Consider the following 23,384-nt stretch of genomic DNA (forward strand, 5'->3'; position numbering starts at 1 on the left):
AGGAATGCAACGGTGTAAATTTCAGGAATTTAGCAGCAGGGGAGGGCTTTACCCTTGGAAGTGAGGATGGTGAGACTTTGTCTCAAGCACTTTGGACATGCTATCAGGAGGGATCAGTCCCTGAGAAGGACACTGTGCTCGGTAAGGTAGACGGTCAGCCAAAAAAGAGGAGGACCCTCAACGAGATGGACTGACACCGTAGCTGCACCAGTGGGCTCAAACATAGCAACAACTGTGAGGATGGCACAGAACCGCGCAGTGTTTTGATCTGTTGTGCACAGGGTCGCTATGACGGCATCTAACACCAACAACAAGGCTTTAACCTACGTATATCAGTGTGTCCCTGTCTCAACAGACGACTGAATTTAAGCGTGTCATCTCGAACACTGTGTTACAGTCCCAGAGGAGAGGGAAGGTTAAAATAACTACAGGTCCAATGTTGTTCCTCAAGCTGATAGGTACTTCATTTTGATGACAATAATCACCATGCGTTTCAATTATTTATTGCTACATTACAAACCATTCTAAGACTTGCTGAAGGCAGAGACTACTTTGCATGTAATTCTGCCATCCAGGCTTCAGGTGGGTGGTTCTTCTAGTCTCATCTCAGATCATTCATGTGGCTTGCAGCCATTAGTAAAAAGCTAGACTGGGGCTAGAGCGCCAAGACGGTGTCGCTCACATATCTGGCTCCTCACCTGTGGTGGCTGAAACAATTGGAGGCTGGCTAGGCATCACTCTCTCCCCTTGGGGTCCCTTCAGCTTTGTAGCCGGGTCTCTTTCTATGATGGCTCAAGGAAGGGCTTCAAACCAGTTCCTTCTGAGTTCAACCCCTGCTGAGAATTTGAATTTCTACCCCAGATATACTGAATCAGAGTCTACAGTTTAACAAGATTCTCAGGTGATCCTTATGTATAAATTTTGAGAACAACTGCTCAACTAGTGGTTCTCAGAATCGGCCCCTAACCAGCAGCATTAGCATCCCCTAGGAATTTGTTAGGAATCCAAATTCTCAGCAGGAATTCAAACCAGAACTGGCTGCAAGCCCTGGCTCAAGGTGCCCAAGAGTGGAAATGGGAAGTACCAGGCCTCTTAAGGACTAGGCTCAGAGCTGGTGCAGCATCACTTCTGTACCATTGTATTGGTAAAAGCAAGTCATGGGACCAACTCACGTTCATGTGCAGGGAATTGACTAGACCTTGATAACAGGAGCTATAAAAGGGTTTGGCCAAGATCTCCACTCTACCACACCACGAAGATGAGGATGGTGATGAGTAGGAGGGTTATGATGATAAAACCTTGAAGGCAGACTTTACCTCTGACAATGTAGAATCCAATCAGCATAAGAGCAACAGGAAAGCCAACAGAAAAACAAAAGTCTCCATATAACAAAACACTGGTTGCAAAGAACACAAACATCCTCCAAATTATTAGTCTTTTTTTTCTTTTCTAAATTGAAATTAGACAGAAGCCTTTCTCAAAAGTCATCTAATGCTTTTCTAATTCTTACACAATGCATAAGCTATGAATACAATGTAATCTTTCCTCCATGACTCCAAATCCATATTATGACCATCAGTGAGGATCCTGGACAACTACAATGGAGTTGGGCCTTTGGGATCTTCTATGGAGGCAGCATTACTTGGACTTCTGTAAATAGTTATAGGGTGGCTTGCATTTTAAGTTCTTGTACGTGCTTTTCTTTTAGCCGTTCTGCTTTGTCCCAGGACGCAGAGTCAAGCGAGCTGACTTCTAGGCCCTTCCCCATCACCTACTCACCTTTTCATTCCAGGCGGGTCATCTGATCTGACTAGTGGTTTCTTTTATCTAAGAAGTGTAATGATAAAAGGTATCCTGCCTACCCCTAGAATATTCAGGAACAAATTTGATCCAAGGTATAAAGTGCTTACATAATTACACAAGGGGAGTTATTATCATGACTAGGGCTGTAGGCTGGATGTCCTTGCGTTTTATTGCTAAAATAAAATAAAAACAGAAGTTTATCATATTTTGTTAATATACTATAAAATACATTGTTAATGTAATAATAACAATGGCTAACATTTATTTAATGCTTGCTATGTAGGAGACATAGTTCTAAGCACCTTACACTGGTTAGCTCATTTAATCTTCACAGCAACCCTACAATTACTATCCAATACTGCAGACCACAAAACCCAGACATGAAGAGATGCGGGCATCTACCTGCAGTTACACAGGTTTCAAAAAGAACCATGATTTGTCCTTCCCAATTTGCATAGCTGATGGCAAGAACTTGTGAAAAGCACATCATATTTATGAAGAAATTTTCCCCTCCACACGTCATGGAAGTTAAAAGGGCAGTATCTACTTCCACTAACCTCTGCCCCAACATTCTGTTCCAACCATTATGCTACATCACTGGTTCTCAACCAGGGGTGATTTTGCTCCCCAGGGGACATTTAGCAATGTCTGGAGATATTTTGGATGTCAAAACTGGGGAGTAGGGTGCTACTGGGTAGAGGCCAGGGATGTGGCTAAACATCCTACAACGCTCAGGACAGCCTCGCATAACAAATGGCCCAAAACGTCAATAGTGTCAAGTGGAGAAACTCTAAGCTACTCTGGTGCCAGAAACAGACTATGGAAAGATATCATGAGAAGTTCAGCACCTGTGTTGCACTACAAATCTATGATTTGGTTGCTTTTCATGCCTGTTTTAGTTTGTTTGTTGCTGCTGCGGGGTGTATTTTGTCTAAATCTGAAAATAATCTCAACAGGTGAAAAGGCTAGACAGTCGATTTCTGGATAGGTCAGGTATTACTATATACACACCGGGAGGAAAACTAACCTTTACTGATACCCACCCTACCTCAGCTGCTCAAACCCTCTGCATCTCATTTAACACTCACAGGAGCCTGTGAGCGCTGTGAACATCCCCAAAGGATCACAAGAATGGAAAAAAATTGTTCCAGGTAAAAACCAGAATTTATGCCAAATCTGGATGCTAAAACCATGTAATAATTTAGAGAGTAGGCATTTAAGTTAGTTTAATAATCTTCATTTTATTTATTACTCAACATTCCCATTGTGCTACAAACTAAATCCAAGTATGTTAAATCACATTAACAATAAAGACTTTTTTCCGACAAACAGAAAAAGTTTATCAGGAAAGGTTTTATTAAAAAGCTTTCACTCATATATGGAATACACCCATCACTTAGGAATCCTATTGCTAAAATCTTGGCTTCATGGAAGCACAGACAAAAGGTCTATTAAAGTCCATTTCTTTCCTGAAATTCCATGTTGGCCACCTCTCTCCAGTTACAGCCCTGTTTTGCATATGCTCTCTCCTAAGTTCTCTCCAGCAATAGCTATAGACCTAAGGGAAGTATAGACTTAATAACCTATTTCCAATGCAAAACTATTATATACTTAAAAAAAAAAAACAGCCAGAGATAACAAGCTAAAAAGCAGACATCTGTGCTTCTGTTAACCAAAAGCTTTAGTGCCCAAAATATATATTGGCAGATACAAAGGAAATCTGAGTTAGCCATTTAGATAATGAATATATAACTTGATCACAGGATTGAATCAAACATTTAATGCACTATTTGTGGAAAAAATAAATATACACATGTATATTTTTCCAGTAAAGGATAGTACCCAACTCAAGTTTCACAAATAGATATACCAAGAATGTATCAGTGTCCCTACATTATTGTTAGCTGCTGTCAAGTCGGTTCCAACTCACAGCGACCCTATGTACAACAGAACAAAACACTGTCCAGTCCTGCACCATCCTCACAATCATTGTTATGCCTAAGCCCACTGTTGCGGCCACTGTGTCAATCCATTTCCTTCAGAGTTTTCCTCTTTTTCGCTGACCCTCTCCTTTACCAAGAATTCCAGGGACTGGTCCCTCCTGTTAACATGTCCAAATACCTGAGACAAAGTCTCTCCATCTTCCATTCTGAGGAACATTCTCTACTTCTTCCAAGACAGATTTGTACATTCTTCTGGCAGTCCCTACTTCAAATGCCTCGAATCTTCTTCATATTCCTTACGCATTGTCCAGCTTTCACACGCATATGAGGCAACTGAAAATATCATGACTTCGGTCAGGTGCACCTTAGTCCTAAAGGTGACATCTTTGCTTTTTAACACTTCGAAGACATCTTTTGCAGAAGATTTGCCCAGTGCAATATGTCCCTTGATTTAGTGACTGCTGCTTCCATTGGCATTGATTGTGGATCCAAGTGAAATGAAATCCTTGACAACTTCAATTTTTTCTCCATTTATCATGAGGTTGCTTATTAATGCTCCAGTTGTGAGAGTTTTTGTTTTCTTTATGTTGATGTGCAATCCATACTGAAGACTGCAGTCTTCATCTTCATCAGTAAGTGCCTCAAGTCCTCTTCACTTTCAGCAAGCAAGGTTATTAATAAGTCTTCCTCCAATCCTGATACTGCAATCTTCTTCATATAGTCCAGCTTTTTGCATTATTTGCTCAGCATACAGGTTTAATAAATATGGTGAAAAGATACAACCCTGATGTATACTTTTCCTGATTTTAAAACATGCTGTATCCCTTTGTTCTGTTTGAACCACTGCCTCTTGTTCTATGTGCAGGTTCCACATGAGCACAATTAAGTGTTCTGGAATTCCCATTCTTTGCAATGTTATCCATAATTTGTTATGATCCACACAGTCAAATGCCTTTGCATAGTCAATAAAGCACAGGTAAACATCTTTCCAGTATTCTCTGCTTTCAGCCATGATCCATCTGACATCAGCAGTGATATCCTAGTTCCATGTCCCCTTATGAATCCTGCTTGAATTTCTGGCAGTTCCCTACTCATGAACTGTAGCAACTGCTTTTGAATTATCTTCAGCATAATTTTACTTGCATGTGATTTTAATAATATTGTCCAATAATTTCTACATTCTGTTGGATCACCTTTCTTTGGAATGGGCACAAATACTGATCTCTTCCAGATGGTTGGCCAGGTAGGTAGCTGTTTACTAAATTTTTTGGCACAGACAACTGAGCACTTCCTGAGTTGCATCCATTTGTTGAAGCATCTCAATTGTTATTCCGTCAATTCCTGGAGGCTTGTTTTTCGACAACGCTTTCAGTTCAGCTTGGGCTTCTTCCTTTAGAACCGTTAGTCCTTGATCATATGGTTGAAAGTCAACCATTTATTGTTGGTACAGTGACTCTGTGTATTCCTTCCATCTTCTTTTGATGTTACCTGCGTCGTTCAATATTTTGCTCATAGAATCATTCAATATTGAAACTCAAGGCTTGAATTTTTTCTTTAGTTCTTTCAGCTTGAGAAATGCCAAATGTGTTCCTCCTTTTTTGGTTTTCTCCTTCCAGGTCTTTGCACATTTCATTATAACACTCTACTTTGTCTTCTCAAGCCGTCATTTGAAATCTGTTCAGCTCTTTTACTTCATAATTTCCTCCTTTTGCTTTAGCTACTCTATGTTCAACAGCAAATTTCAGAGTCTCTTCTTACATCCATTTTGGTCTTTTCTTTATTTCCTAACTTTTATTTTTTAATAAGACAGAGTTTTCTTCAATATTTTGAAGAAACAATTTGTTAGCTAGTGACATGATCAGGATTAAATATGGTTACAAATTCACTATATAGAGTCGTAAAATTATTAGAAAAATTATTATACAGACTTGATGGTTTCTTGGCTTGTTTTATAGGCCTATACATGCACGAGGTGTTATTTTTTTATTATTTTAAGAGGAAGTTTACAGTGCAGAGTAGTTTCTCATTCAAAAATTTATACACAAATTGTTTTGTGACACTGGTTGCAATCCCCACAATGTGTCAGCCCTCTCCTTCTTTCCCTTTCTACCTCCACTCCCCTTGTCCATTAGTCCAGTTTTCCTGTCCCTTCCTGCTTTCTCCTTTTTGATTTTGGGCAGGTGATGCCCATTTGGTCTCATACACATGACTGAACTAAGAAACACGTTCCTCGCATGTGTTACTGTTTGTTTTACAGACCTGTCTAATTTTTGGCTGAAAGGTGAACTTTGGGTGTGGCTTCAGTTCTGAGTTAGCAGGGTGTCCAGGGGCCATAGTCTTGGGAGTTCCTCCAGTATCTGTCAGACCAGTAAGTCTGATCTTTTTTTGTGTGTGTGAATTTGAATTTTGTTCTACATTTTTCTCCTGCTCTGTCCAGGACTCTCTATTGTGATCTCTGTTAGCACTGAAGGTGATGGTAGCCGCATCATCTAGTTCTTCTGGCTCAGGCTGCTGGAGATCGTGGTTCGTGTGGTCCATTCATCCTTTGGACTAATATTTTCCTTGTGTCTTTGGTTTTCTTCATTCTCCTTTGCTCCAGATGGGATGGGACCAATAAATCTATCTTAGACGGCCACTCGTAGGCTTTTAAGACCCCAGACGCTACTCACCAACATAGGATGTAGAACATTTTCTTTATTATGTTATGCCAATTGACCTAGATGTCCCCAAGACTATGGTCCCTAGCCCTCAGCCCTTGGTCCCTCAAGGTGTTTGGATGTATCTACGAAGCTTCTATGACTTTGCCTTGGTCTAGTTGTGCTGACTTCCCCTTAATTGCTTGTTGTTTTTCCCTTCACCAAAGTTAACACTTGTCTACTATTTGGTTAGTGATATCCCCTCCCCACCCTTCCCTCCTCGTAACCATCAAAGATTTTTTTTTCTGTGTGTAAATCTTTCCTTAGGTTTTATAATAGTGGTCTCATACAATATTTGTCCTTTGGTGATTGACTTATTTCACTCAGCATAATGCCCACCATATTCATCCATGTTGTGAGACATTTCGCGGATTCATCATTGTTCTTTATGTTGTGTAGTATTCCATGGCTTGTATGTACCATAATTTTTTTTTTATCCATTTATCTGTTGATGGGCACTTAGGTTGTTTCCATTTTTTGGTATTGTGAATAATGCTGCAGTGAACATGGGTGTGCATATGTCTATTCATATGACGGTTCTTATTTTTCTAGGACATATTCCTAGGTGTGTTAACTGCTGGATCACATGGTATTTCTATTTCTAGCTTTTTAAGGAGGCACCATATCATTTTCCCTAGTGGTTGTACCATTTTACATCCCCATCAGCAGTGCAAAAGGGTTACAATCTCCCCGCAACCTCTCCAACATTTGTTATTTTTCTGTTTTTTTGATTAATGCCAGTAATGTTGGTGGTGTAAGATGATATCTCATTGTGCTTTTGATTTGCATTCTCTAATGGCTAATGATCTCAAGCATTTCCTCATGGTCTGTCAGCCACCTGAATGTCTTCTTTGGTGAACTTTCCTTTCATATCACTGTCCATTTTTTAATTGGATTATTTGTCTTTTTGTTGTTGACGTGTTGAAATATTCTATAGATTTTAGAGACCAGACCCTGGTTGGATATGTTGTAGCCACAACTTTTTCCCGATCTGTAGGTTCTCTTTTTACTCGTTTAGTGAAGTCTTTGATAAGTCTAAGTGTTCAATTTTTAGGAGCTCCCTGTTATCTAGTTTATCTTCTGGTGTTTGTACATTGTTAATTATGGCTTGTATTCTCTTTATGCCATGCATTAGGGCCATTAGTGTTGTCTCTATTTTTTCTTCCATCACCTTTATCATTTTAGCTTTTATATTTATGTCTTTGATCCATTTGGAGTTACTTTTTGTGTACAGTGTGAAGTGTGGATCCTATTTCGTTCTTTTACAAATGGACATCCAGTTTTGCCAGCATCATTTGTTAAAAAGACTGCCTTTTCCCCCATTTAATGGACTTTGGGCCTTTGTCAAAGATCAGCTGACCATAGGTGGATGGATTTACATCTGGGTTCTAGATTCTGTTCCATTGGTCTATGTGTCTGTCATTGTACCAGTACCAGGTTGTTTTGACTACTATGGCTATATAGTAGGTTTTGAGATTAGGTAGTGTGAGGCCTCCTACCTTGTTCTTCTTCAATAATGCTTTGCTTATCCAGGGCCTCTTTCCATCTCATTAAAGAAGGTTGTTGGTATTTGTATAGGGATTGCATTACATCTGTAGATCACTTTGGGTAGAACTGACATTTTCACAGTGTCGGTTCTTCAGATCAATGAGCATGGTATGTTTTTCCATTTATGGAGATCTCTTTTGGACTTTCTTGTCTTTTTAATGACCTTTTGCTTTCTTCATGTGTGATGTCCTTGATGTCATTCTGCAACTCGTCTTGTCTTCAGTCATTAGTGTTTGATGCATCAAATGTATTCTTGTGATGTTCTCTAAATTCAGGTGGGATATACTCAAGGTCGTACTTTGGCTCTCGTGGACTTTTTTTTAATTTTCTTCAGCTTCAATGTGAACTTGTATATGAGCAATTGATGGTCTGTTCCATAGTTGGCCCCTGGCCTTGTTCTGACTGATGATATTGAGCTTTTCCATCATCTCTTTCCACAGATGTTTTTCAGAAGTAGATAACCAGGACCTTCTTCCTAGTCTGTCTTAGTCTGGGTGACCCTCCTGGTATTTGAGATACTGATGGCATAGCTTCCAGCATCACAGAAACACGCAAGCCACCACAGTAAGACAAACCGACAGACAAGTGGTGGAACTTAAACGTATAACAGCCTTTTTAGTGATAAGCGAACAGGAGCTATTTCTTTTTCTTCCTCACTTCTTCATAAGTATTTATACTTTTCTCTCTCCTTCATTTATAAGCATTTTAAACATTCATTTAACAACAAAAGCAAAAAAACAAAACAAAACAAAACCCAGAGAAAAACTAAGAAAAACCACTGGAATGTATTTGGTTTCATAAATTTGTTACACTTTCTGTACTTTTAGCTGCTCGAAGTAATGTATTATGTGCTTTTTTTTTGGCTAAAGATAGATACATGTACTTAGTATATTTTAATGTCAAATTTAATAACCGTAGTATAAAATGATTGTAACAATACTATGTGGTGATTTTTGCAAAACACATCATAAACTGCAAAGTGAATTTAAAACTTTTGTCAGAGAACAAAACTAAATTGAAATATGTTCTTTAGCAAAGTACTGAACTATAATCACAATTTTAAACTGGCTACTAATTCTACATTTTTAAAAGATGCTAGCATAACAATAAAATGACTTTAAATAAAACAACCTGGACCTGACAATTAAAAGGTGAATTTAGAAGAGAAAGTAGTAAAGTATTTTTGGGAAAAAAAGATAATGCGATGTTAAAAGTAAAAGATTACTCTTAAGAAATTGAATATGTATGAAGTCCCTTCTTAGCTTAGATCTCTTTTACTCCAGATTATAATAATCTGTTGGTGGTCAAGTTTTATAGAATGCATCTTCACAAAAATCCATTAAAATTATTTTTAAAAAGTGTGAAAACCTGCAGCATCCTGGCCTCTTGTACCACCAGTGGAACCAGCTGTCTTTGAGTCAGTTCTGACTCATGGTGACCCCATGTGTGGCAGAAAAGAACTGTGCTCCATCAAGTTGTCAGTGGCTGACTTTTCACAAATAGAGAGCCAGGTCTTTCTTCCGAAGCACCTCGGGATGAATTCGAACTTCCAGCCTTTCCTTTGCCCCACCCAAGGACTTCCCCTGTACCACAGCTTCCCCATAACTGTTCCAACTAGCCTCTTAACAGATCTCACAGCCACTTTGGCTGCCTAGCTCCAGAGGATGCTTCCACCTTGTAGCCAGATTGATCTTTTTAAAATGTAAATCTCTTCCTATCACTCTCCCAGCTTAAAAACTAGTCAATGATTTACTTATACTGTTCCTAGAATAGAATCCAAAATCTTGAACAAGGTCAAGCAAGCCTCGCATTAGCTGGTCTCCACCTACCTCCCCAGCCTTATTTAAATCCTCCCTCCTGGATGTCTGGGAACTAACCACATGAATTCTTTCAGTCCCCAGAATGTTCCAGATTATCCGTGTCTTGGGATAAATAAGTTTGCTCTTCCTTTGACCCTGAAAGCTCTTCTCTCTCAAGGATAGTTCAGTTAACTTCTATTCATCCATCAGGTATTAGCTGAAAAACCATTCCCTCAGCTCTACACATTTGATAAAATTTAATGGAATGATCCAACTTAAAAAGCAATGCATGTGAAAACTGGTGAAATCCAAATAAGGTCTGTAGTTCAGTTAACAGTATTGTACCAGTGTTGATTTCCTGATTTGATAATGTGCTGTGCTTATGTACTATATTATCATTGAGAAAAGCCAAGTTGGGGTTACATGGGAATTCCCTGTACAATTTCTGCAACTTCTAATGAGTCAAATATTATTTCAAAAAAGAAAAATAAATAAAATAATCACTCCCTCAGGAAAGCTTTTTATTATTCTTCTGAAGAGATGAGGCACTTAGCTTCCTGTTTTCTTCCCTTGTAACATTTATCAGATTAAAAATGTAAAGTTTTGAGATTAATGTTAAATCTGTCTATCCCACTGGACTTTAAGCCCTTCAGGGACAAGAACATATTTCTTTTTTTTCATCACGTATCTCCAGTAATTAATTCAATGCCTGGCACAGAATACATGTCCAATAAGCATTTATTAAAAACTAGTAGCTGTTGATTCACCTCCGACTCATGGAGACTCCATGTGTGTCAGGGTAGAACTGTGCTCCATAGGGTTTTCAATGGCTGATTTTTTTTGGAAGTAGATGACCCAACTTTTCTTCTGAGGAGCCTCTGGGTGGACTGGAACCTCCTACCCTTCAGTTAGCAGTCAAGTGCTTTAGCCTCTTGCGCCACCCAGGGACTCCTAAGCATTTATTAAATACATGAATGAGCCAATTAGTCAATGTCCTTTGGAATCATAACTGTATGTAGGATACATATTTACATTTTTAAAAGACACTTCAAATTGTGAAGTTAATGGGATAATAAATATCAACAGAGATCAAAACAAAGATGCTCCTAATTTCAAAATGATGCAAGCTAATGAGAAAAAAAGCATAATAGCAACTAATATTCAGAGAATATGCAATCGTATTATGTAAAAGGATTTACAAGCATGTCTTACTTTAATCTTCAAGGTAACCATATAAGGCACGTGCTATATCAATCTTCATTTTACAGAGTTAAAGAAGCACATGGAGATCTGTAATTTGCCCGTGATCAGAGTAACTGTGCAGCAGAGGTTTGGTTTGGATCCAGGCACTCCGGCTCCAGAGCCCACATTCTTAAGCACTACTCTCTGCCTGGAGATGGTCTGAGAATATTACTTGAGAAATTCCTGAAAAATGAGCTATGAAATTTGACCACAGATTACAAACTGCTATGGAACTGCACCCTTAAAAAATATTTTTATCTTCACCATTTTGTATGTTTTCCACATAGCAAATACACACACGCACGCGCACACACAAAATCTCACGCATGCACGCATGCACACAGTAGTTTGGGAAATGAATAAATGATGTTAAAGAAAACTGAGAAAAAGAAAAAATGCAATATGATAGGTAACATCATGAGTGGGTTCTAAAGTGGCTTTCTACCCAATCACCCCCGCTTTTCTCTTTCATTTTTCATTTCAAGATGGATACTGGCTTGAGATTTCCTGCATCCACTGAGCAAGGCAGGTAGGAGGAGTCAGGCTCCCAAACAAACCAAGCTTATCTGAAATGTTTCAGGTAAACAGTAGCTGTGTGAGGGAGATTAAAGAAACTAAGAACGAGGAGGGAAAGAAACGAGGAAACCACAGAAGAGAGGGATCAAATACCACCAGGCTACTAGCATACAAACAACTAGCTCACAAATATTTTAGACACTGTTCCATCCTTTGAGCTTAGGGTCTCATCACAAATAGAGATCAGAGATAACAAATGTGTCATACACTCGATTAAAAAAAACAGCAAGTCCCACTCCACTCAATAAGATGCTTGCTTTGAAGTGTACACATTTGTTGATTCTGTGACATATTCTTAACCTTACTAGGTAGGTACAGCTCTGCTGAGAGCAATTAATTCGGAAAGCCACAGAAACTCTGCAATGGGGCTAAAAGATCAGTAAAATAGCTGGAATATTTTCCCTCCTGCAGACAGCTGGATGTTGCTAATTTAGAGACTTTCAAGAGAAGGGAGGAAAGAGCAGGGAGAAACAAGGCTTTTGTTGTGCCACACCTCAGTAAATTCAGAGAAAAGGAAAACAAGGAAGGCATTAATAAACATGGTGTCTTAGTCATCTAGTGCTGCTATAACAGAAATACCACAAGTGGATGGTTTTAACGAAGAGAAGTTTATTTCCTCACAGTCAAAGTAGGCTCAAAGTCCAAATTCAGGGTGTCAGCTCCAGGGGAAGTCTTTCTCTCTCTGTCAGCCTTCTCATCAGTGTTCCCCCAAACTAGGAGCTTATCGGCACAGGGACCCCTGTCCAAAGGACGCGCTCTGCTCTTGGCACTGCTTTCTTGATGGTATGAGGTTCCCCTGTCTCTCTGCTCACTTCTGTCTTTTATATCTCAACAGACTGCCTCAGGACACAATCCAGTCTTGTAGATCCAGTCCTGCCTTACACAACTGCCACCCATCCTCCCTCATTAACATCATAGAGGCAGGATTTACAACATACAAGAAAATCACACAGTACCAGGAATCGAGGCCCAGCCAAACTGATACACACATTTTTGGGGGGGACATAATTCAAACCATGACACATGGTAAACTAACTGGCTTTTTCTCTGCTCTTCTAAACGAGTACAACTTTTTCTAACTGGCCAAAGAAACCAACACACTTTCCTTACAGGTTGTATATACCAAAGGGACTCTAACAAAAGACCTGGGCTAAGCAGAAATTTACCTTTTTTTCTTTTTTTAAGGCTTTATTGAGATAATAATCCATATTCTATACAGTTCAGTTCACCCATTTAAACTGTACCATTCAACAGTATTTATTATACGTACTCCAATTAGTACCATTACCCTAATCTAATTTTAGAACACTGTCAATATCTCAAGTGATTTACCTTTTACAGGATGGTTAAATGGTTTGGAGTGGAAAAAAAAAAAAAACACTCATAAGCTAAAATAAAAATGAAAAGACACTTTTAATGAGATAAAAATGTCCCCAGCGTGAACTAGCTCTGTCTGTTGGAAGGTATGTATTTTAATGACATATGAAAGGCATTCTTCCCATTTCTAACTTCAGTTTAGAAGGTGTCATAATTTAACATAGGCTACTTCTCAGTAGTGATTTCTACAAAATGCAAATAGAACCATTTGTCCTACCCTTCAAATCTATCTTTTTCCTCTTCCTTTTAGCTTTTTTTCTATCATTTCTATTATTCTGATAATACTTAGGCATATCAACAGCCATTTGCTCTCTTCCTCTCCAAACTCACCTCCATCTCCAGCTTTCTGGGTCACCTGCCAGGAGTATTAACTGTATTTGCTTAGGGTAAATACCTAGAGCTCCTCCCTCTCAGCAGGTCCAGAAAGTGCCTTACAAAACCAATAGCACAGAAAGATGGGACATCTTCCATTATCCATTAGACACAAGCCAAATTAATTTTAAATTGGTAATTCTAGGAGAAGCCCCCCCAGCTGGACTAACACAGATATGCTTCATATTCTCCACTGTTAATATTCAGGGGAAGTTTTAATTCCTGGGGGCAAGGGCTTGTAATTATCTGCTATGCATAGGACTTTGCTGAGAAGCAAGGTGGGGACTCAAAAATGCTAGGAGAAAACACAGCTTACCAATCACACAAATTTTGTTATGCTGTAGATCAAAATAAAAGAATTTTGGAACATTACCAAGCACAACTGCTCGAAAGAAATGTTTTCTGAATGATGACAAAATAACATCTAGTATTTATTGTACACCTACCATGTGTCATCTGCTGATCTATATGTTTTACATTGTCATTTAATCCTTACAAAAACCCAAGAGTAGGTACTAACATCAGCGGTGGCAGCAGCAGCATCCACATTTTAAAGATAGGCAAACTGAGGCGCAGAGCATGATGTAACTTGCTCAGGTTACAAAATGGCAGCCAGAATTCAAAACCAGATTTTGGCTTCTGAGCTCACATTCTAAACCATTACCCTACGCTGCCCATCAGGAAATGAGGCAAAAAATGGTTAACGTGCAGCACAGATGCCAGTCTATTCTGTCTCTAATGCCAAGGAAATAAAGAAGAGCCACAGGATATAGTTGTAATAATAGTATTTTTTAGATTGGACAGGAATACAGCAATTATGTAGCGACTACAGCCAAGGTTCCTTAAGAGTAAGAAAGGCTAATGAGGGAGAGTTAACCAGCTGAGATGGAAAAATGGCAAAAAGCAAGAGAAAGTGGATGAACTAAACCATTTGAAGAATTAAACTATCAAGAGCCATGTTTCTAATAGATACCCTGTAAACACTCAGGAACAATCATATTGGCCAAAGGGTAAGCTCAGCTCTGCAATGGAACTGTAAGCTGTAAGCAATTTCATTAGAGTAAAACTGGTCTGATGCAAGAAAGTGCTAACAGCATTTTCTTGGTCTGCATCTAGGTTTTGTTTTTTTTTTTTAAAAAAAGACAGGTAAATAGCAACCTAAAAAAGCTACATATGAAACAAAACTACCAGAAGATATTATGAAAACTCATCCAAAAGGAAAAGTTTCATCCCAAGATTATACTAATATCATAATCTAAATTCATCTTTACTTTGCATGCATATTACTGCTGAATTGGCCTCCATCAGACCCAAAAGTGACCTAAATCAGCAAACGGACTGGTCCTGCATGAGGAAGAGCTAGTCACAGCCCTCAAACAGGAGTTATACTTGGCTCTTCCTTGAGGCCACAGCTCTACCATGTGTACATGCATTCAAGGAAGGATGAGCAAAATCATTCTGAGCATTCAAGACACAGGAATGAACAGAAATGAGAGCCGTACACACATCTAGCCTTCTAAGATAATAGTGGGGATCTGCAGGGCATTTTAAATTGGCAATGGCAAAGGCTGTAATTTTCTGCTAAAGGGATATTATCACAATTTTCAAGCTGGGTTTGAGCCAAGGCTCGTAAGAGTGCTCATTCTTAATGCAACATCACACCTAACACTTTGCTATGGTGTTGCACACAGCCAGATTATAATCCTGGCTCCTCAGATCTTTGGAGTTAATCACTTCCAAACGGAGCTGAACACATTAAATTAGCATGGTAAATTAGAGTGGTTTCTATCCATACACATCCCCGTCCCCATGTAGTCCTCTTTGTCAGAAGAGAAAAATAAAATAACCACATTATCTCCCCCTGTTCCATCACAAATACTCAAATGGCTTTGACAAACTTCTATTAAATTTTGAAATATAAAACTGAGCCCCTAGATGAAAACAAATCACAGTGAGGTAAAGGAGACACAAATATGGCGAGCTGTGCTAATAAAGGCTATGCAAACATACAAGTCGTCCAGGTAATGGAGCCTGAGAAACGCTATCATTATGTGATGGTGAAGAAATTAAACTTTTCCTTTAGTGCTACTTATATCTTGATTTTTTTCTGCACTTCAAGAGAAGGCAATGGCACCATTTAATAGGCTGACCATCTAGAACCCATCTGCCAATTGTTTGCTAAACTTTCCTTAGTGACTAAAATTACATACCCAGCTTTAATATGTACCTTCATGCACCACAAATATCCTCTGGTAGATTACTAATGGATGCTCTTTCTTCTTTTTAAAATGTACCTAAATATGGCTAATTTTTCCTCTTTCACCAGGCACTCTCAGGAGGCACCTGGTGTTCCAACAAAGCCATATGAATCACTTAAGGGAAAATATACTAAATCAAGGCTAAGGAGACAAGGGCAAAACTACTTTGGTGAAGAAGCAGCTGTCTCTCTGGTTAGCTGCAAGGGGAAGAGTAAGGGAGTCAGAGAGAACAGACCCTGTTTCAGACTGCACCTTGAGCTTGAAAGCAGGTATCACATGAATATATAACATGGCAAATGTCTTAATTTAACTACAAATTGCCAACAAAGGCCTTTGTGATTTCTTCTACAGGACTGTACCATACGAGAAGTGTGATGAAGGAGAGGGGGATGGAGAAGGGGCGGGGGAACAGAAGAAGGGAAGAGAAGATAATGGTGAAGATCTATGATGCAGATTATTCCTCAAAACATTCTTTTTATTTATCCCTAAAATCTTGACATGTGCTTGCCACTTCCCACTAGAGAATTAAGCAAAAGTATAGCTGCTCAGTAGAATAATATGTTTACCTATCTGGAAGAATAACTTCATGGATATATGATAATTATATCTACCAACTTTAATAAAATCTCTATATGCCATCTGATATTTAAATGGGTTTTCAGGGTCTTAAAAAGCTTTTGCCAAAAATTAACAATTATCAAATAACTTACTTTTTCACTGTAGCTGAAACAGAAAAAAAAAGCCATCTGCCTGATTATTTTTTTTAATGAACTAAATTTAGATTTCAATTTTAAAATAGGTTTTGACATAAACTGCTTTAAAATAACAAGAGCATCTTACATTTGGGTCTTTTCCCAGTTAATTGTTTGCTGGCATTATACTAGAAATTCCTTGGCTTCACCTTAAACCAACCATCCTAAGTGCTAATTTGGAGACGATATATATTATTAACCAGAGAATGTTGTGCTTAAAACACGCATGCTGCATATATACACTATTATTAACATATTCCCTTCCCTCCTTGAAAAGTTTTCTGCAGAAAATAGAGCCCTTGTTTAAACAAGGAAGTGGGCTGTCACTGAGGGAATTCTTGTCAAAATGTAATTAACAGGTAGGGGCCAAGATGACACAGGATCCTTATCTTACAAACGTCCTTAGCGTGAATCAAATTTAATCTCATGGAGATAAGTCAGTGGAGGGAAAAGTTAATGACTACAGATGTTATACATTTTAATAATACCAGAGGACTCCCAAAGAGAATGGCCAACTCTAAAATGAACTAAACCACCACTAAGAAACCAGACCCGTCGGTGAGTTCAAGCCCCAGACATGCCTTTTTCCAGCGTTTTCACTTGCCCAAAGGCCAAGGGACAGATGGGAAAATAAACACATGTAAACATGGTAGACCTAATGATGCCCTAATTGCAAAGGAAATATTATCTTCTCATTAATTGGCAAGCTAATTGACCAAAATCTCAGTTTCAGAAATCAAGTCCAATAATCCAAGCTTTGGTAGCCATACTCCAGAGAATTCTCCTCACACTTAGCACACCCTTCATCCAGCCAAAGCTGTCAGTTCTGCTTGATTTGTTTGAATACTGTACTCGACGACAGCTGTCGGAAACAGTACATTAGAACAGCTGCTGTGACAGCTACAAGGGGCTTGGAAGTTTAATTGGGCTGAATGTGACATTGTGCATTTTTCTAAACATAGAAATATCCACAAAACTAAGACGTTTCTAATGAGTCTGAACAAAGCTCACTTATAGGCACCACCAATGGGTTAACCTTCAGTTTGAGTTATATTACTGCTCTCGTAATATCCTGGCCACCAGCTTGGGAAGGTTATTGGGGAAAAAGAAAACAGTAGGAGCAGTTAGATGCACAAGAAAAGGGGCATTAAGCGGGAAAGGAAATCACGTCAATAATCTCTTTCAAAGGCTGGCTGGTAGCCAAGGAGGTTCCCATAGTGTCTCAGGATTTACTTCCAAAGGAAATGTATTCAGAGGCCCCGAGCCTGGTGTCAACTGCAAACCAAACCATTCATTACAGTTACAGCCCCCCAGAGAAGGGAGAATGGCTTACTCTCAGCGTCGGCGCGGAGGAAGAAAGCGAGGAGCAGCAACAGCGGCCTGGCTACGTGCGCCATCCTGCAGCGTGGTGGCAGCATGCTCGGGCAGCTTGGAATCACTGCCTCCGAGGCCGCAGGGAGTCTGTCCGTCTGAAATATCAGCTGGAACACTTTCAGAGCCTGCAAGGGGCGAGGCAGAGAAAGGAAGGGGAAGAAAACACAAAGATGCTTAGATTCCTCACTCTCTCCCCCAGTTGCACCACCACCACCATGAGGGCCACAAGCCATTGTAAACACACAATATACAGTAGCCAGGATGCCTTGGTTTGTAAAATGTGAGCGCCCTGGTGTCTCTGGTTCCCATTCTCAGGCTATCCTAAAACCAACCACCTTACATTTCACTCTCTGCCTGTGTCACCTTTTGGGCCACGGACTCTGTGAAGGAGCTGTCGCTTCTGATGAAACAATATGTGGATACATCAGTGGGAGAAAGCATATCATTGTGCTAAGAAAGATTTAAAAGAAGTTCCATCTTGCGGGATAAAAGTCTTTTATTGATAGAATAATGGAAGTTGCTTTCTTGGCACCAGATGAAATGACAGGGCTAATTCAACTTCTCTAGCTGAATGCTAGAGGCTAGAATTTTTACACTAGCACATTTGGCATCTCCCCTGAAGACACATCAACATTCAAGTCTAGTTTGGCGTCAATAAGTCAAAACAATAGTTAGCATGAGCCTCTTTGCTTTAACAGGATTTTTATATGCCTCCTGGGCAAAGGCTTGCTTTTCTCAATCTTCCATGTAAAATCGATATGCTATAAACTATTTTTAGAGAGCCTACTGCGTGCAAGACAACAAAGACTGTCTTAGTACCAAGTGTCTGAGGTACAAAGATGAGTTAGATTCCATCTTTGATGAGTTCCAGGTTAGGAGGGAAAATAAGACAGGTACATTGCATGACTAGTACAAGTTAATAAGTGATAAGTGCCGGTAATGAAAACCAAATAATACCATAAAATTTAGGATCAGTAATAGCATCATGGAAAAAAATAGCATCTTAAACTGAGCCTTGGAAGTACAGGCTAAATATTAACAACATGAGGGCAAGGTATTCCAGGCATTTGATGCAGGCAGTGGGAAAGGCATTTTGGAAAAGGTCAGTTGCCTGGTTTGCCTGGAGCAGGGCTTCCCAAACGTCAGCATACATCAGAATCACCTGAAAGGCTTGTTAAAACAATTGGGTACCATCTCCAAAATCTGTGGTTCAGTAGGTCTAGGGTGAAATTGTCAGATGGTGCAAACAATTACCATGCTTGGCTGCTAACCAAGTCCACCCAGAGGCACCTCTGATGAAAGGACAGCCAATCTACTTCTAAAACATCAGTCACTGAAAACCCTATGGAGCACAGCTCTACTTTGACACGCATGGGTCAGAGTTGACTTGATGGTAACTGGTATGGCATGGTAAGTCTGGGGTGGGCCCAAGAATTTGCAGTTCTAACAAGTTCTTGAGTGATGCTGATGCTGTTGGTCTAGGCACCACACTCTGAAAACTACTGGGTTAGAGTGATTGATCCATTGAGAAACTAGAAGAAGATCAGGAAAAGAAAATGGTTCAAGCTAAAAAATAAAAAATAGGCCATAGATTGCCTTGGATGTCAGTCTAGTCAACCCGCCTTCATTCAGCAAACCACAAGAAGAGCCATTTAATATTCCGGAGAAGAGGAACAACATGGCACCAGGCTTTGGGAAGAGTAACTGGCAACTGAATGTGGGATGACACAGAGAATGGTATTACTAGGCCACAGCAAGAGTCCCAGGCGAAAAGTAATAAAAGTGATGGTGGTCCTGCTGGGAACAGAAAAGAAGGGAAGTCGTGACTGACTAGCTCCAAGCAGTAATTTGAAGTATGACTCTTCAGATGATAAATAATTGTTCCTATAGAACTTTCAATAATTCTAGAACAGCATCTTATACAAAGTGGGCTATTGCTCCCTTATCATTGAGAATGTGTGTCAGAATTAGTTTGCTAAATAAAATTGTACACCTTTAATTTTTTGTCTATTGTTATATTTGAACTACACAGACAAAAGTCTTGACAGGAAATACTAGAGATACCCAGAAATAACCTAATCCACTGAAATAACTTGTACTTTAAAAAGAATTGTAATGCAGATACTATAATGCATCTTCCCTGAAACTGAGCTTGAACATGAGAATAAAAATAAAAAAGATATTATCTTTTTCATTACTATGCATGAGTGGTTTGCATGCAGGAAAGATAAAAACTAAAAGGAAGGAAGAAAATCATTCTAATTATCATTCCATGAGATAGCTTTTTTTTTTTTTTAACAGATTTGTGGGTGGCACGAAGAAGCCAATCACACATTGAAACTCATCCACTTAAAACCAAAAGCTAACCAGCTGCTCCAAATCAGCTATTGTTATCAATCTCATCTGGCAAACAACTTATCAAGCAGCAGTCCACTGCTATCAAATGGTAAAAATCTCCACTCTTTACAAGAGAAGTGCTAAAGGAATCGGCTCAGCCCCCCGCTCCTCCCCCTTGCACCGCTACCATCCTCCTGCCAGCGTTTCATATGACAGCAAAGTCCAGGAGACATCAGTCCTGTCGGACTCAATTTGTGTCTTTGGAAGCATATCAGAGCCAACTGCTACATAATGACTCCGTGTGATCACAGAGATGGAGACGTATGAAATGCTCGCTCAGGGAAGAGGTGGTTTGGCTTTGCCTCCTACTCAACTGAAGAAGCCTAAGAAGACCAAATTCTTCCCAATGAACCTACAAATGTTCCCTCTGGTCTTGAACAGCCATACACTCTAGCACTCTCACAATGCACGCACATATACACATATATATATTTATATTTAAACGGGCTACGTCCTTGGCCAAGATACAGTAGGAGATCAGAGATGTGAGGATAAAATCTAGATGTTCATTCCAGCCACTCCCCACTCCATATCTTGTTCAGGACACGGAATCATGGCCAAAAGGGAAATGTTGCCTCGCATATTAGTCAGGTGGCATTTAAATTTTAGAACAAAAATGGGAAATAGATTCTTAAGAAAATATTTAAAGTGAAAATACTACGAGGATGAACGAATGTTACAAGTCGTTCCCGTTACCCTCTAAGAAGGGTTGCCAAGCATTCTGAAAGAAGAGCAAGAAAAAGGAGTGGATGGGTATGAAAAGTGCCATGTTTCAGCTTACATCACAAATTCTCCTGCAGATGTCCAGTAGCCCTCAGCAAAAACCAATTCCTTAATTTTATATATTTTTACCCTTTGTGTCTTTCATTAACAACGACATACAGATAAAACTGAGCCACTTCTATGAGTTTAAAATGTAAATAAATAAAAATAAAACCTCTGGTTTCTTATTTCTCACAGCACAAAGATCTTATGGAATTCTGTTTTGATCTCCAGTTGGCCAAATATTTAATTTTATATTTAGGGACTTGTGTAGTTAGAGCAGCTATCAGTTTGCAGGGTCATGTATTATGGAATATAATTTAAAATGGAACAAGAAAGAGTGCACTTGCCTAAAAGCTTTAACAAATCACTGCTTTAAGTAATCACATAAGCTGACACCTATCCAACTCTCTGTCTCCAACTCAAGAGTATAACCATTTGTCGTAATAACCTCATACATACTCAAACTAATATGATGTGGAAGGATCTTTTTTCAGCTTTCTCTATTATTGATATGTGTTTCTTTAGACTATGTTAACACAAGCGGGGAGAGGCAAAACGAGGCTTCTCTTGTTGTAAAAATATCTTAAGAGTTCCACAGAGAAATAGCTGTTTGTAGGTTTGGTACAGAAAATGTACAAAATGAGTGTGGAACATTCTGCCATTCTAGGAAGCAAGGAAGCTATCAGGGACTACTAGGTCATATCACCCACTAAAAAAAGGCAAAAAAAAAAAAAAAAGGCCAAAAGAAAGGGACTCCCAACAGCCAAATGTGGGAAAAATCTGAGCAGCAAAAAAGAATAATAACTGCAACAAATTGAAACATATCATGTTAAAATACATGAGTTCATAGTTTTAAATATAATCTTTAAAAAATGCACTGGTCACCCTTGGAGGAATCTAGAGAACCAAATCATTATTCTGCAAACAGGGAGAGGAACAGAAAGAATTAAGCATAAATATATATATCTATATCTATAAGAACTTAAAAAAACAAAACAAAATAACTGCTGATATCCCTAGTAGAAAACTAGGTATCATTAAGTTATCTCTAAATATTTTGCTTCTTTTTTGTCTTAAAATAAACCATTATTCTCAATTCTAGACATTTTGGAAGCAAAAACGTTATAATGACATTTAACTTTAGCATAAATCCATTCAGATATCTATTAAATTGGACGGATGGTGTGGGGAGGGACAAGTCACAAAATTCTGAGTTATTTCTACCAATCTCCCAAACCAACCAGATCTCTATAAATCTACTAGAACAAGCTTCCAGTTATTTAAGAAAACGAACCATTTGTGTAAAAGATATGTTTCCAGGAAGCTCCAATTTGTAAAACAGATAAAAACAGGGCTAATCTGGCTGAAGCTAGAAGGAGGGGCCTGATGCCTACAGTAAGCCTGGTAGAGGCCTCTGAGGGCGCCCTTAATTCCCTATGCACTCAATGTGGAGTTACAGCACAGCACAGGAGAACAGAAATACAGAGATATTTCGACATTACAATAATCAGTATGGATACCTTAAAGAACTCTTTAAATGTTCAGTTATAATACATAGAAACAAGTCTCTGGGTGGCCCAAACAGTTAAGCGCTCCACTACTAGCCAAAAGGCCAGTGGTTCAAACCCACCAAGAGGCTTCTCAAAAGACAGGCCTGACAATCTGCTTCCAAAAGGTCAGAGCCTTGAAAACGCTACGAAGCAGTTCTCCTCTTATGGGCATGGACTCGCCATGAGTCAGAATCGACTTGATGGTAACTAACAACCACGATAGTAAAAAGAAAAGCCCACAGCTATTCGTCCGAACTCTGTATAGTATGATTCAGTCTGCAAATTACTATCAATAGCATCTCTATACTTCAACATTTCACTTATCCATGTGGGTATTCAAAGAGAAGACAGTCCCCTAAATATTTCATCCTGATATAGGACAGGAATCCCCCAACACTGTCCAATCAAACTTTCTGCAATGACAGAAATGTTCTTTATTTGGGCTATCCAATAATTGAACACTTTAAATACAGCTAGTGCTACTGAGGAAATAAATTTCTACTTTATTTAACTTTAATTAAATTTAAATAGCCACACGTGGCTAGTGGCTACCATATTGCGCAGCTCTGATTATAGCTACATGTTTCAACAGCCCTGGATAGTACACAGCTATAGGCAAGTTGTAAGTTTTCTGAGTTGTAGACTAAAGCAATGGCCTAGGAATTCTGAGTCGCTGTAGTCCTTGGCTTCCTAATAATTAGACTCTAAAAATTCACCGTGTTAGATGAGAAAACCCATTTAACCTTTGGATCCCTCACTTCCCATCCCTGTCCCATATCCTGCCAAAAAAAAAGACTGGTTCATATTTTCTTTTTTTAACTACTTCATAGATTGTAAAGTGAAGATCAATAAATAGTTGAGTGTCTAACTGGAAAATGTCCAAATAGAAATATTGTTATTAAAATAAAAAATGTGTTAAATATGGGCTTTTA

General features: G+C 39.0%; 1 protein-coding gene across 5 annotated transcripts in view; it reads right to left on the reverse strand.

The window, feature by feature from the left end:
* PTPRD (protein tyrosine phosphatase receptor type D) overlaps positions 1–17,910 on the reverse strand; it is a 473,666-nt gene extending 455,756 nt beyond the window's left edge. For all 5 annotated transcript variants that reach the window (XM_004373491.2, XM_004373489.2, XM_004373492.2 and 2 more), the window contains exon 1: positions 17,700–17,910. In XM_004373491.2, coding sequence (XP_004373548.1) covers positions 17,700–17,784 — 85 coding nt within the window. In that variant the 5' untranslated portion in view covers positions 17,785–17,910. The remainder of the gene's footprint in view (positions 1–17,699) is intronic.
* Positions 17,911–23,384: the final 5,474 nt, after the last annotated feature.

Source organism: Trichechus manatus, unplaced genomic scaffold, assembly GCF_000243295.1.
Source record: "Trichechus manatus latirostris isolate Lorelei unplaced genomic scaffold, TriManLat1.0 scaffold00025, whole genome shotgun sequence".
Taxonomy (NCBI): domain Eukaryota; kingdom Metazoa; phylum Chordata; class Mammalia; order Sirenia; family Trichechidae; genus Trichechus; species Trichechus manatus.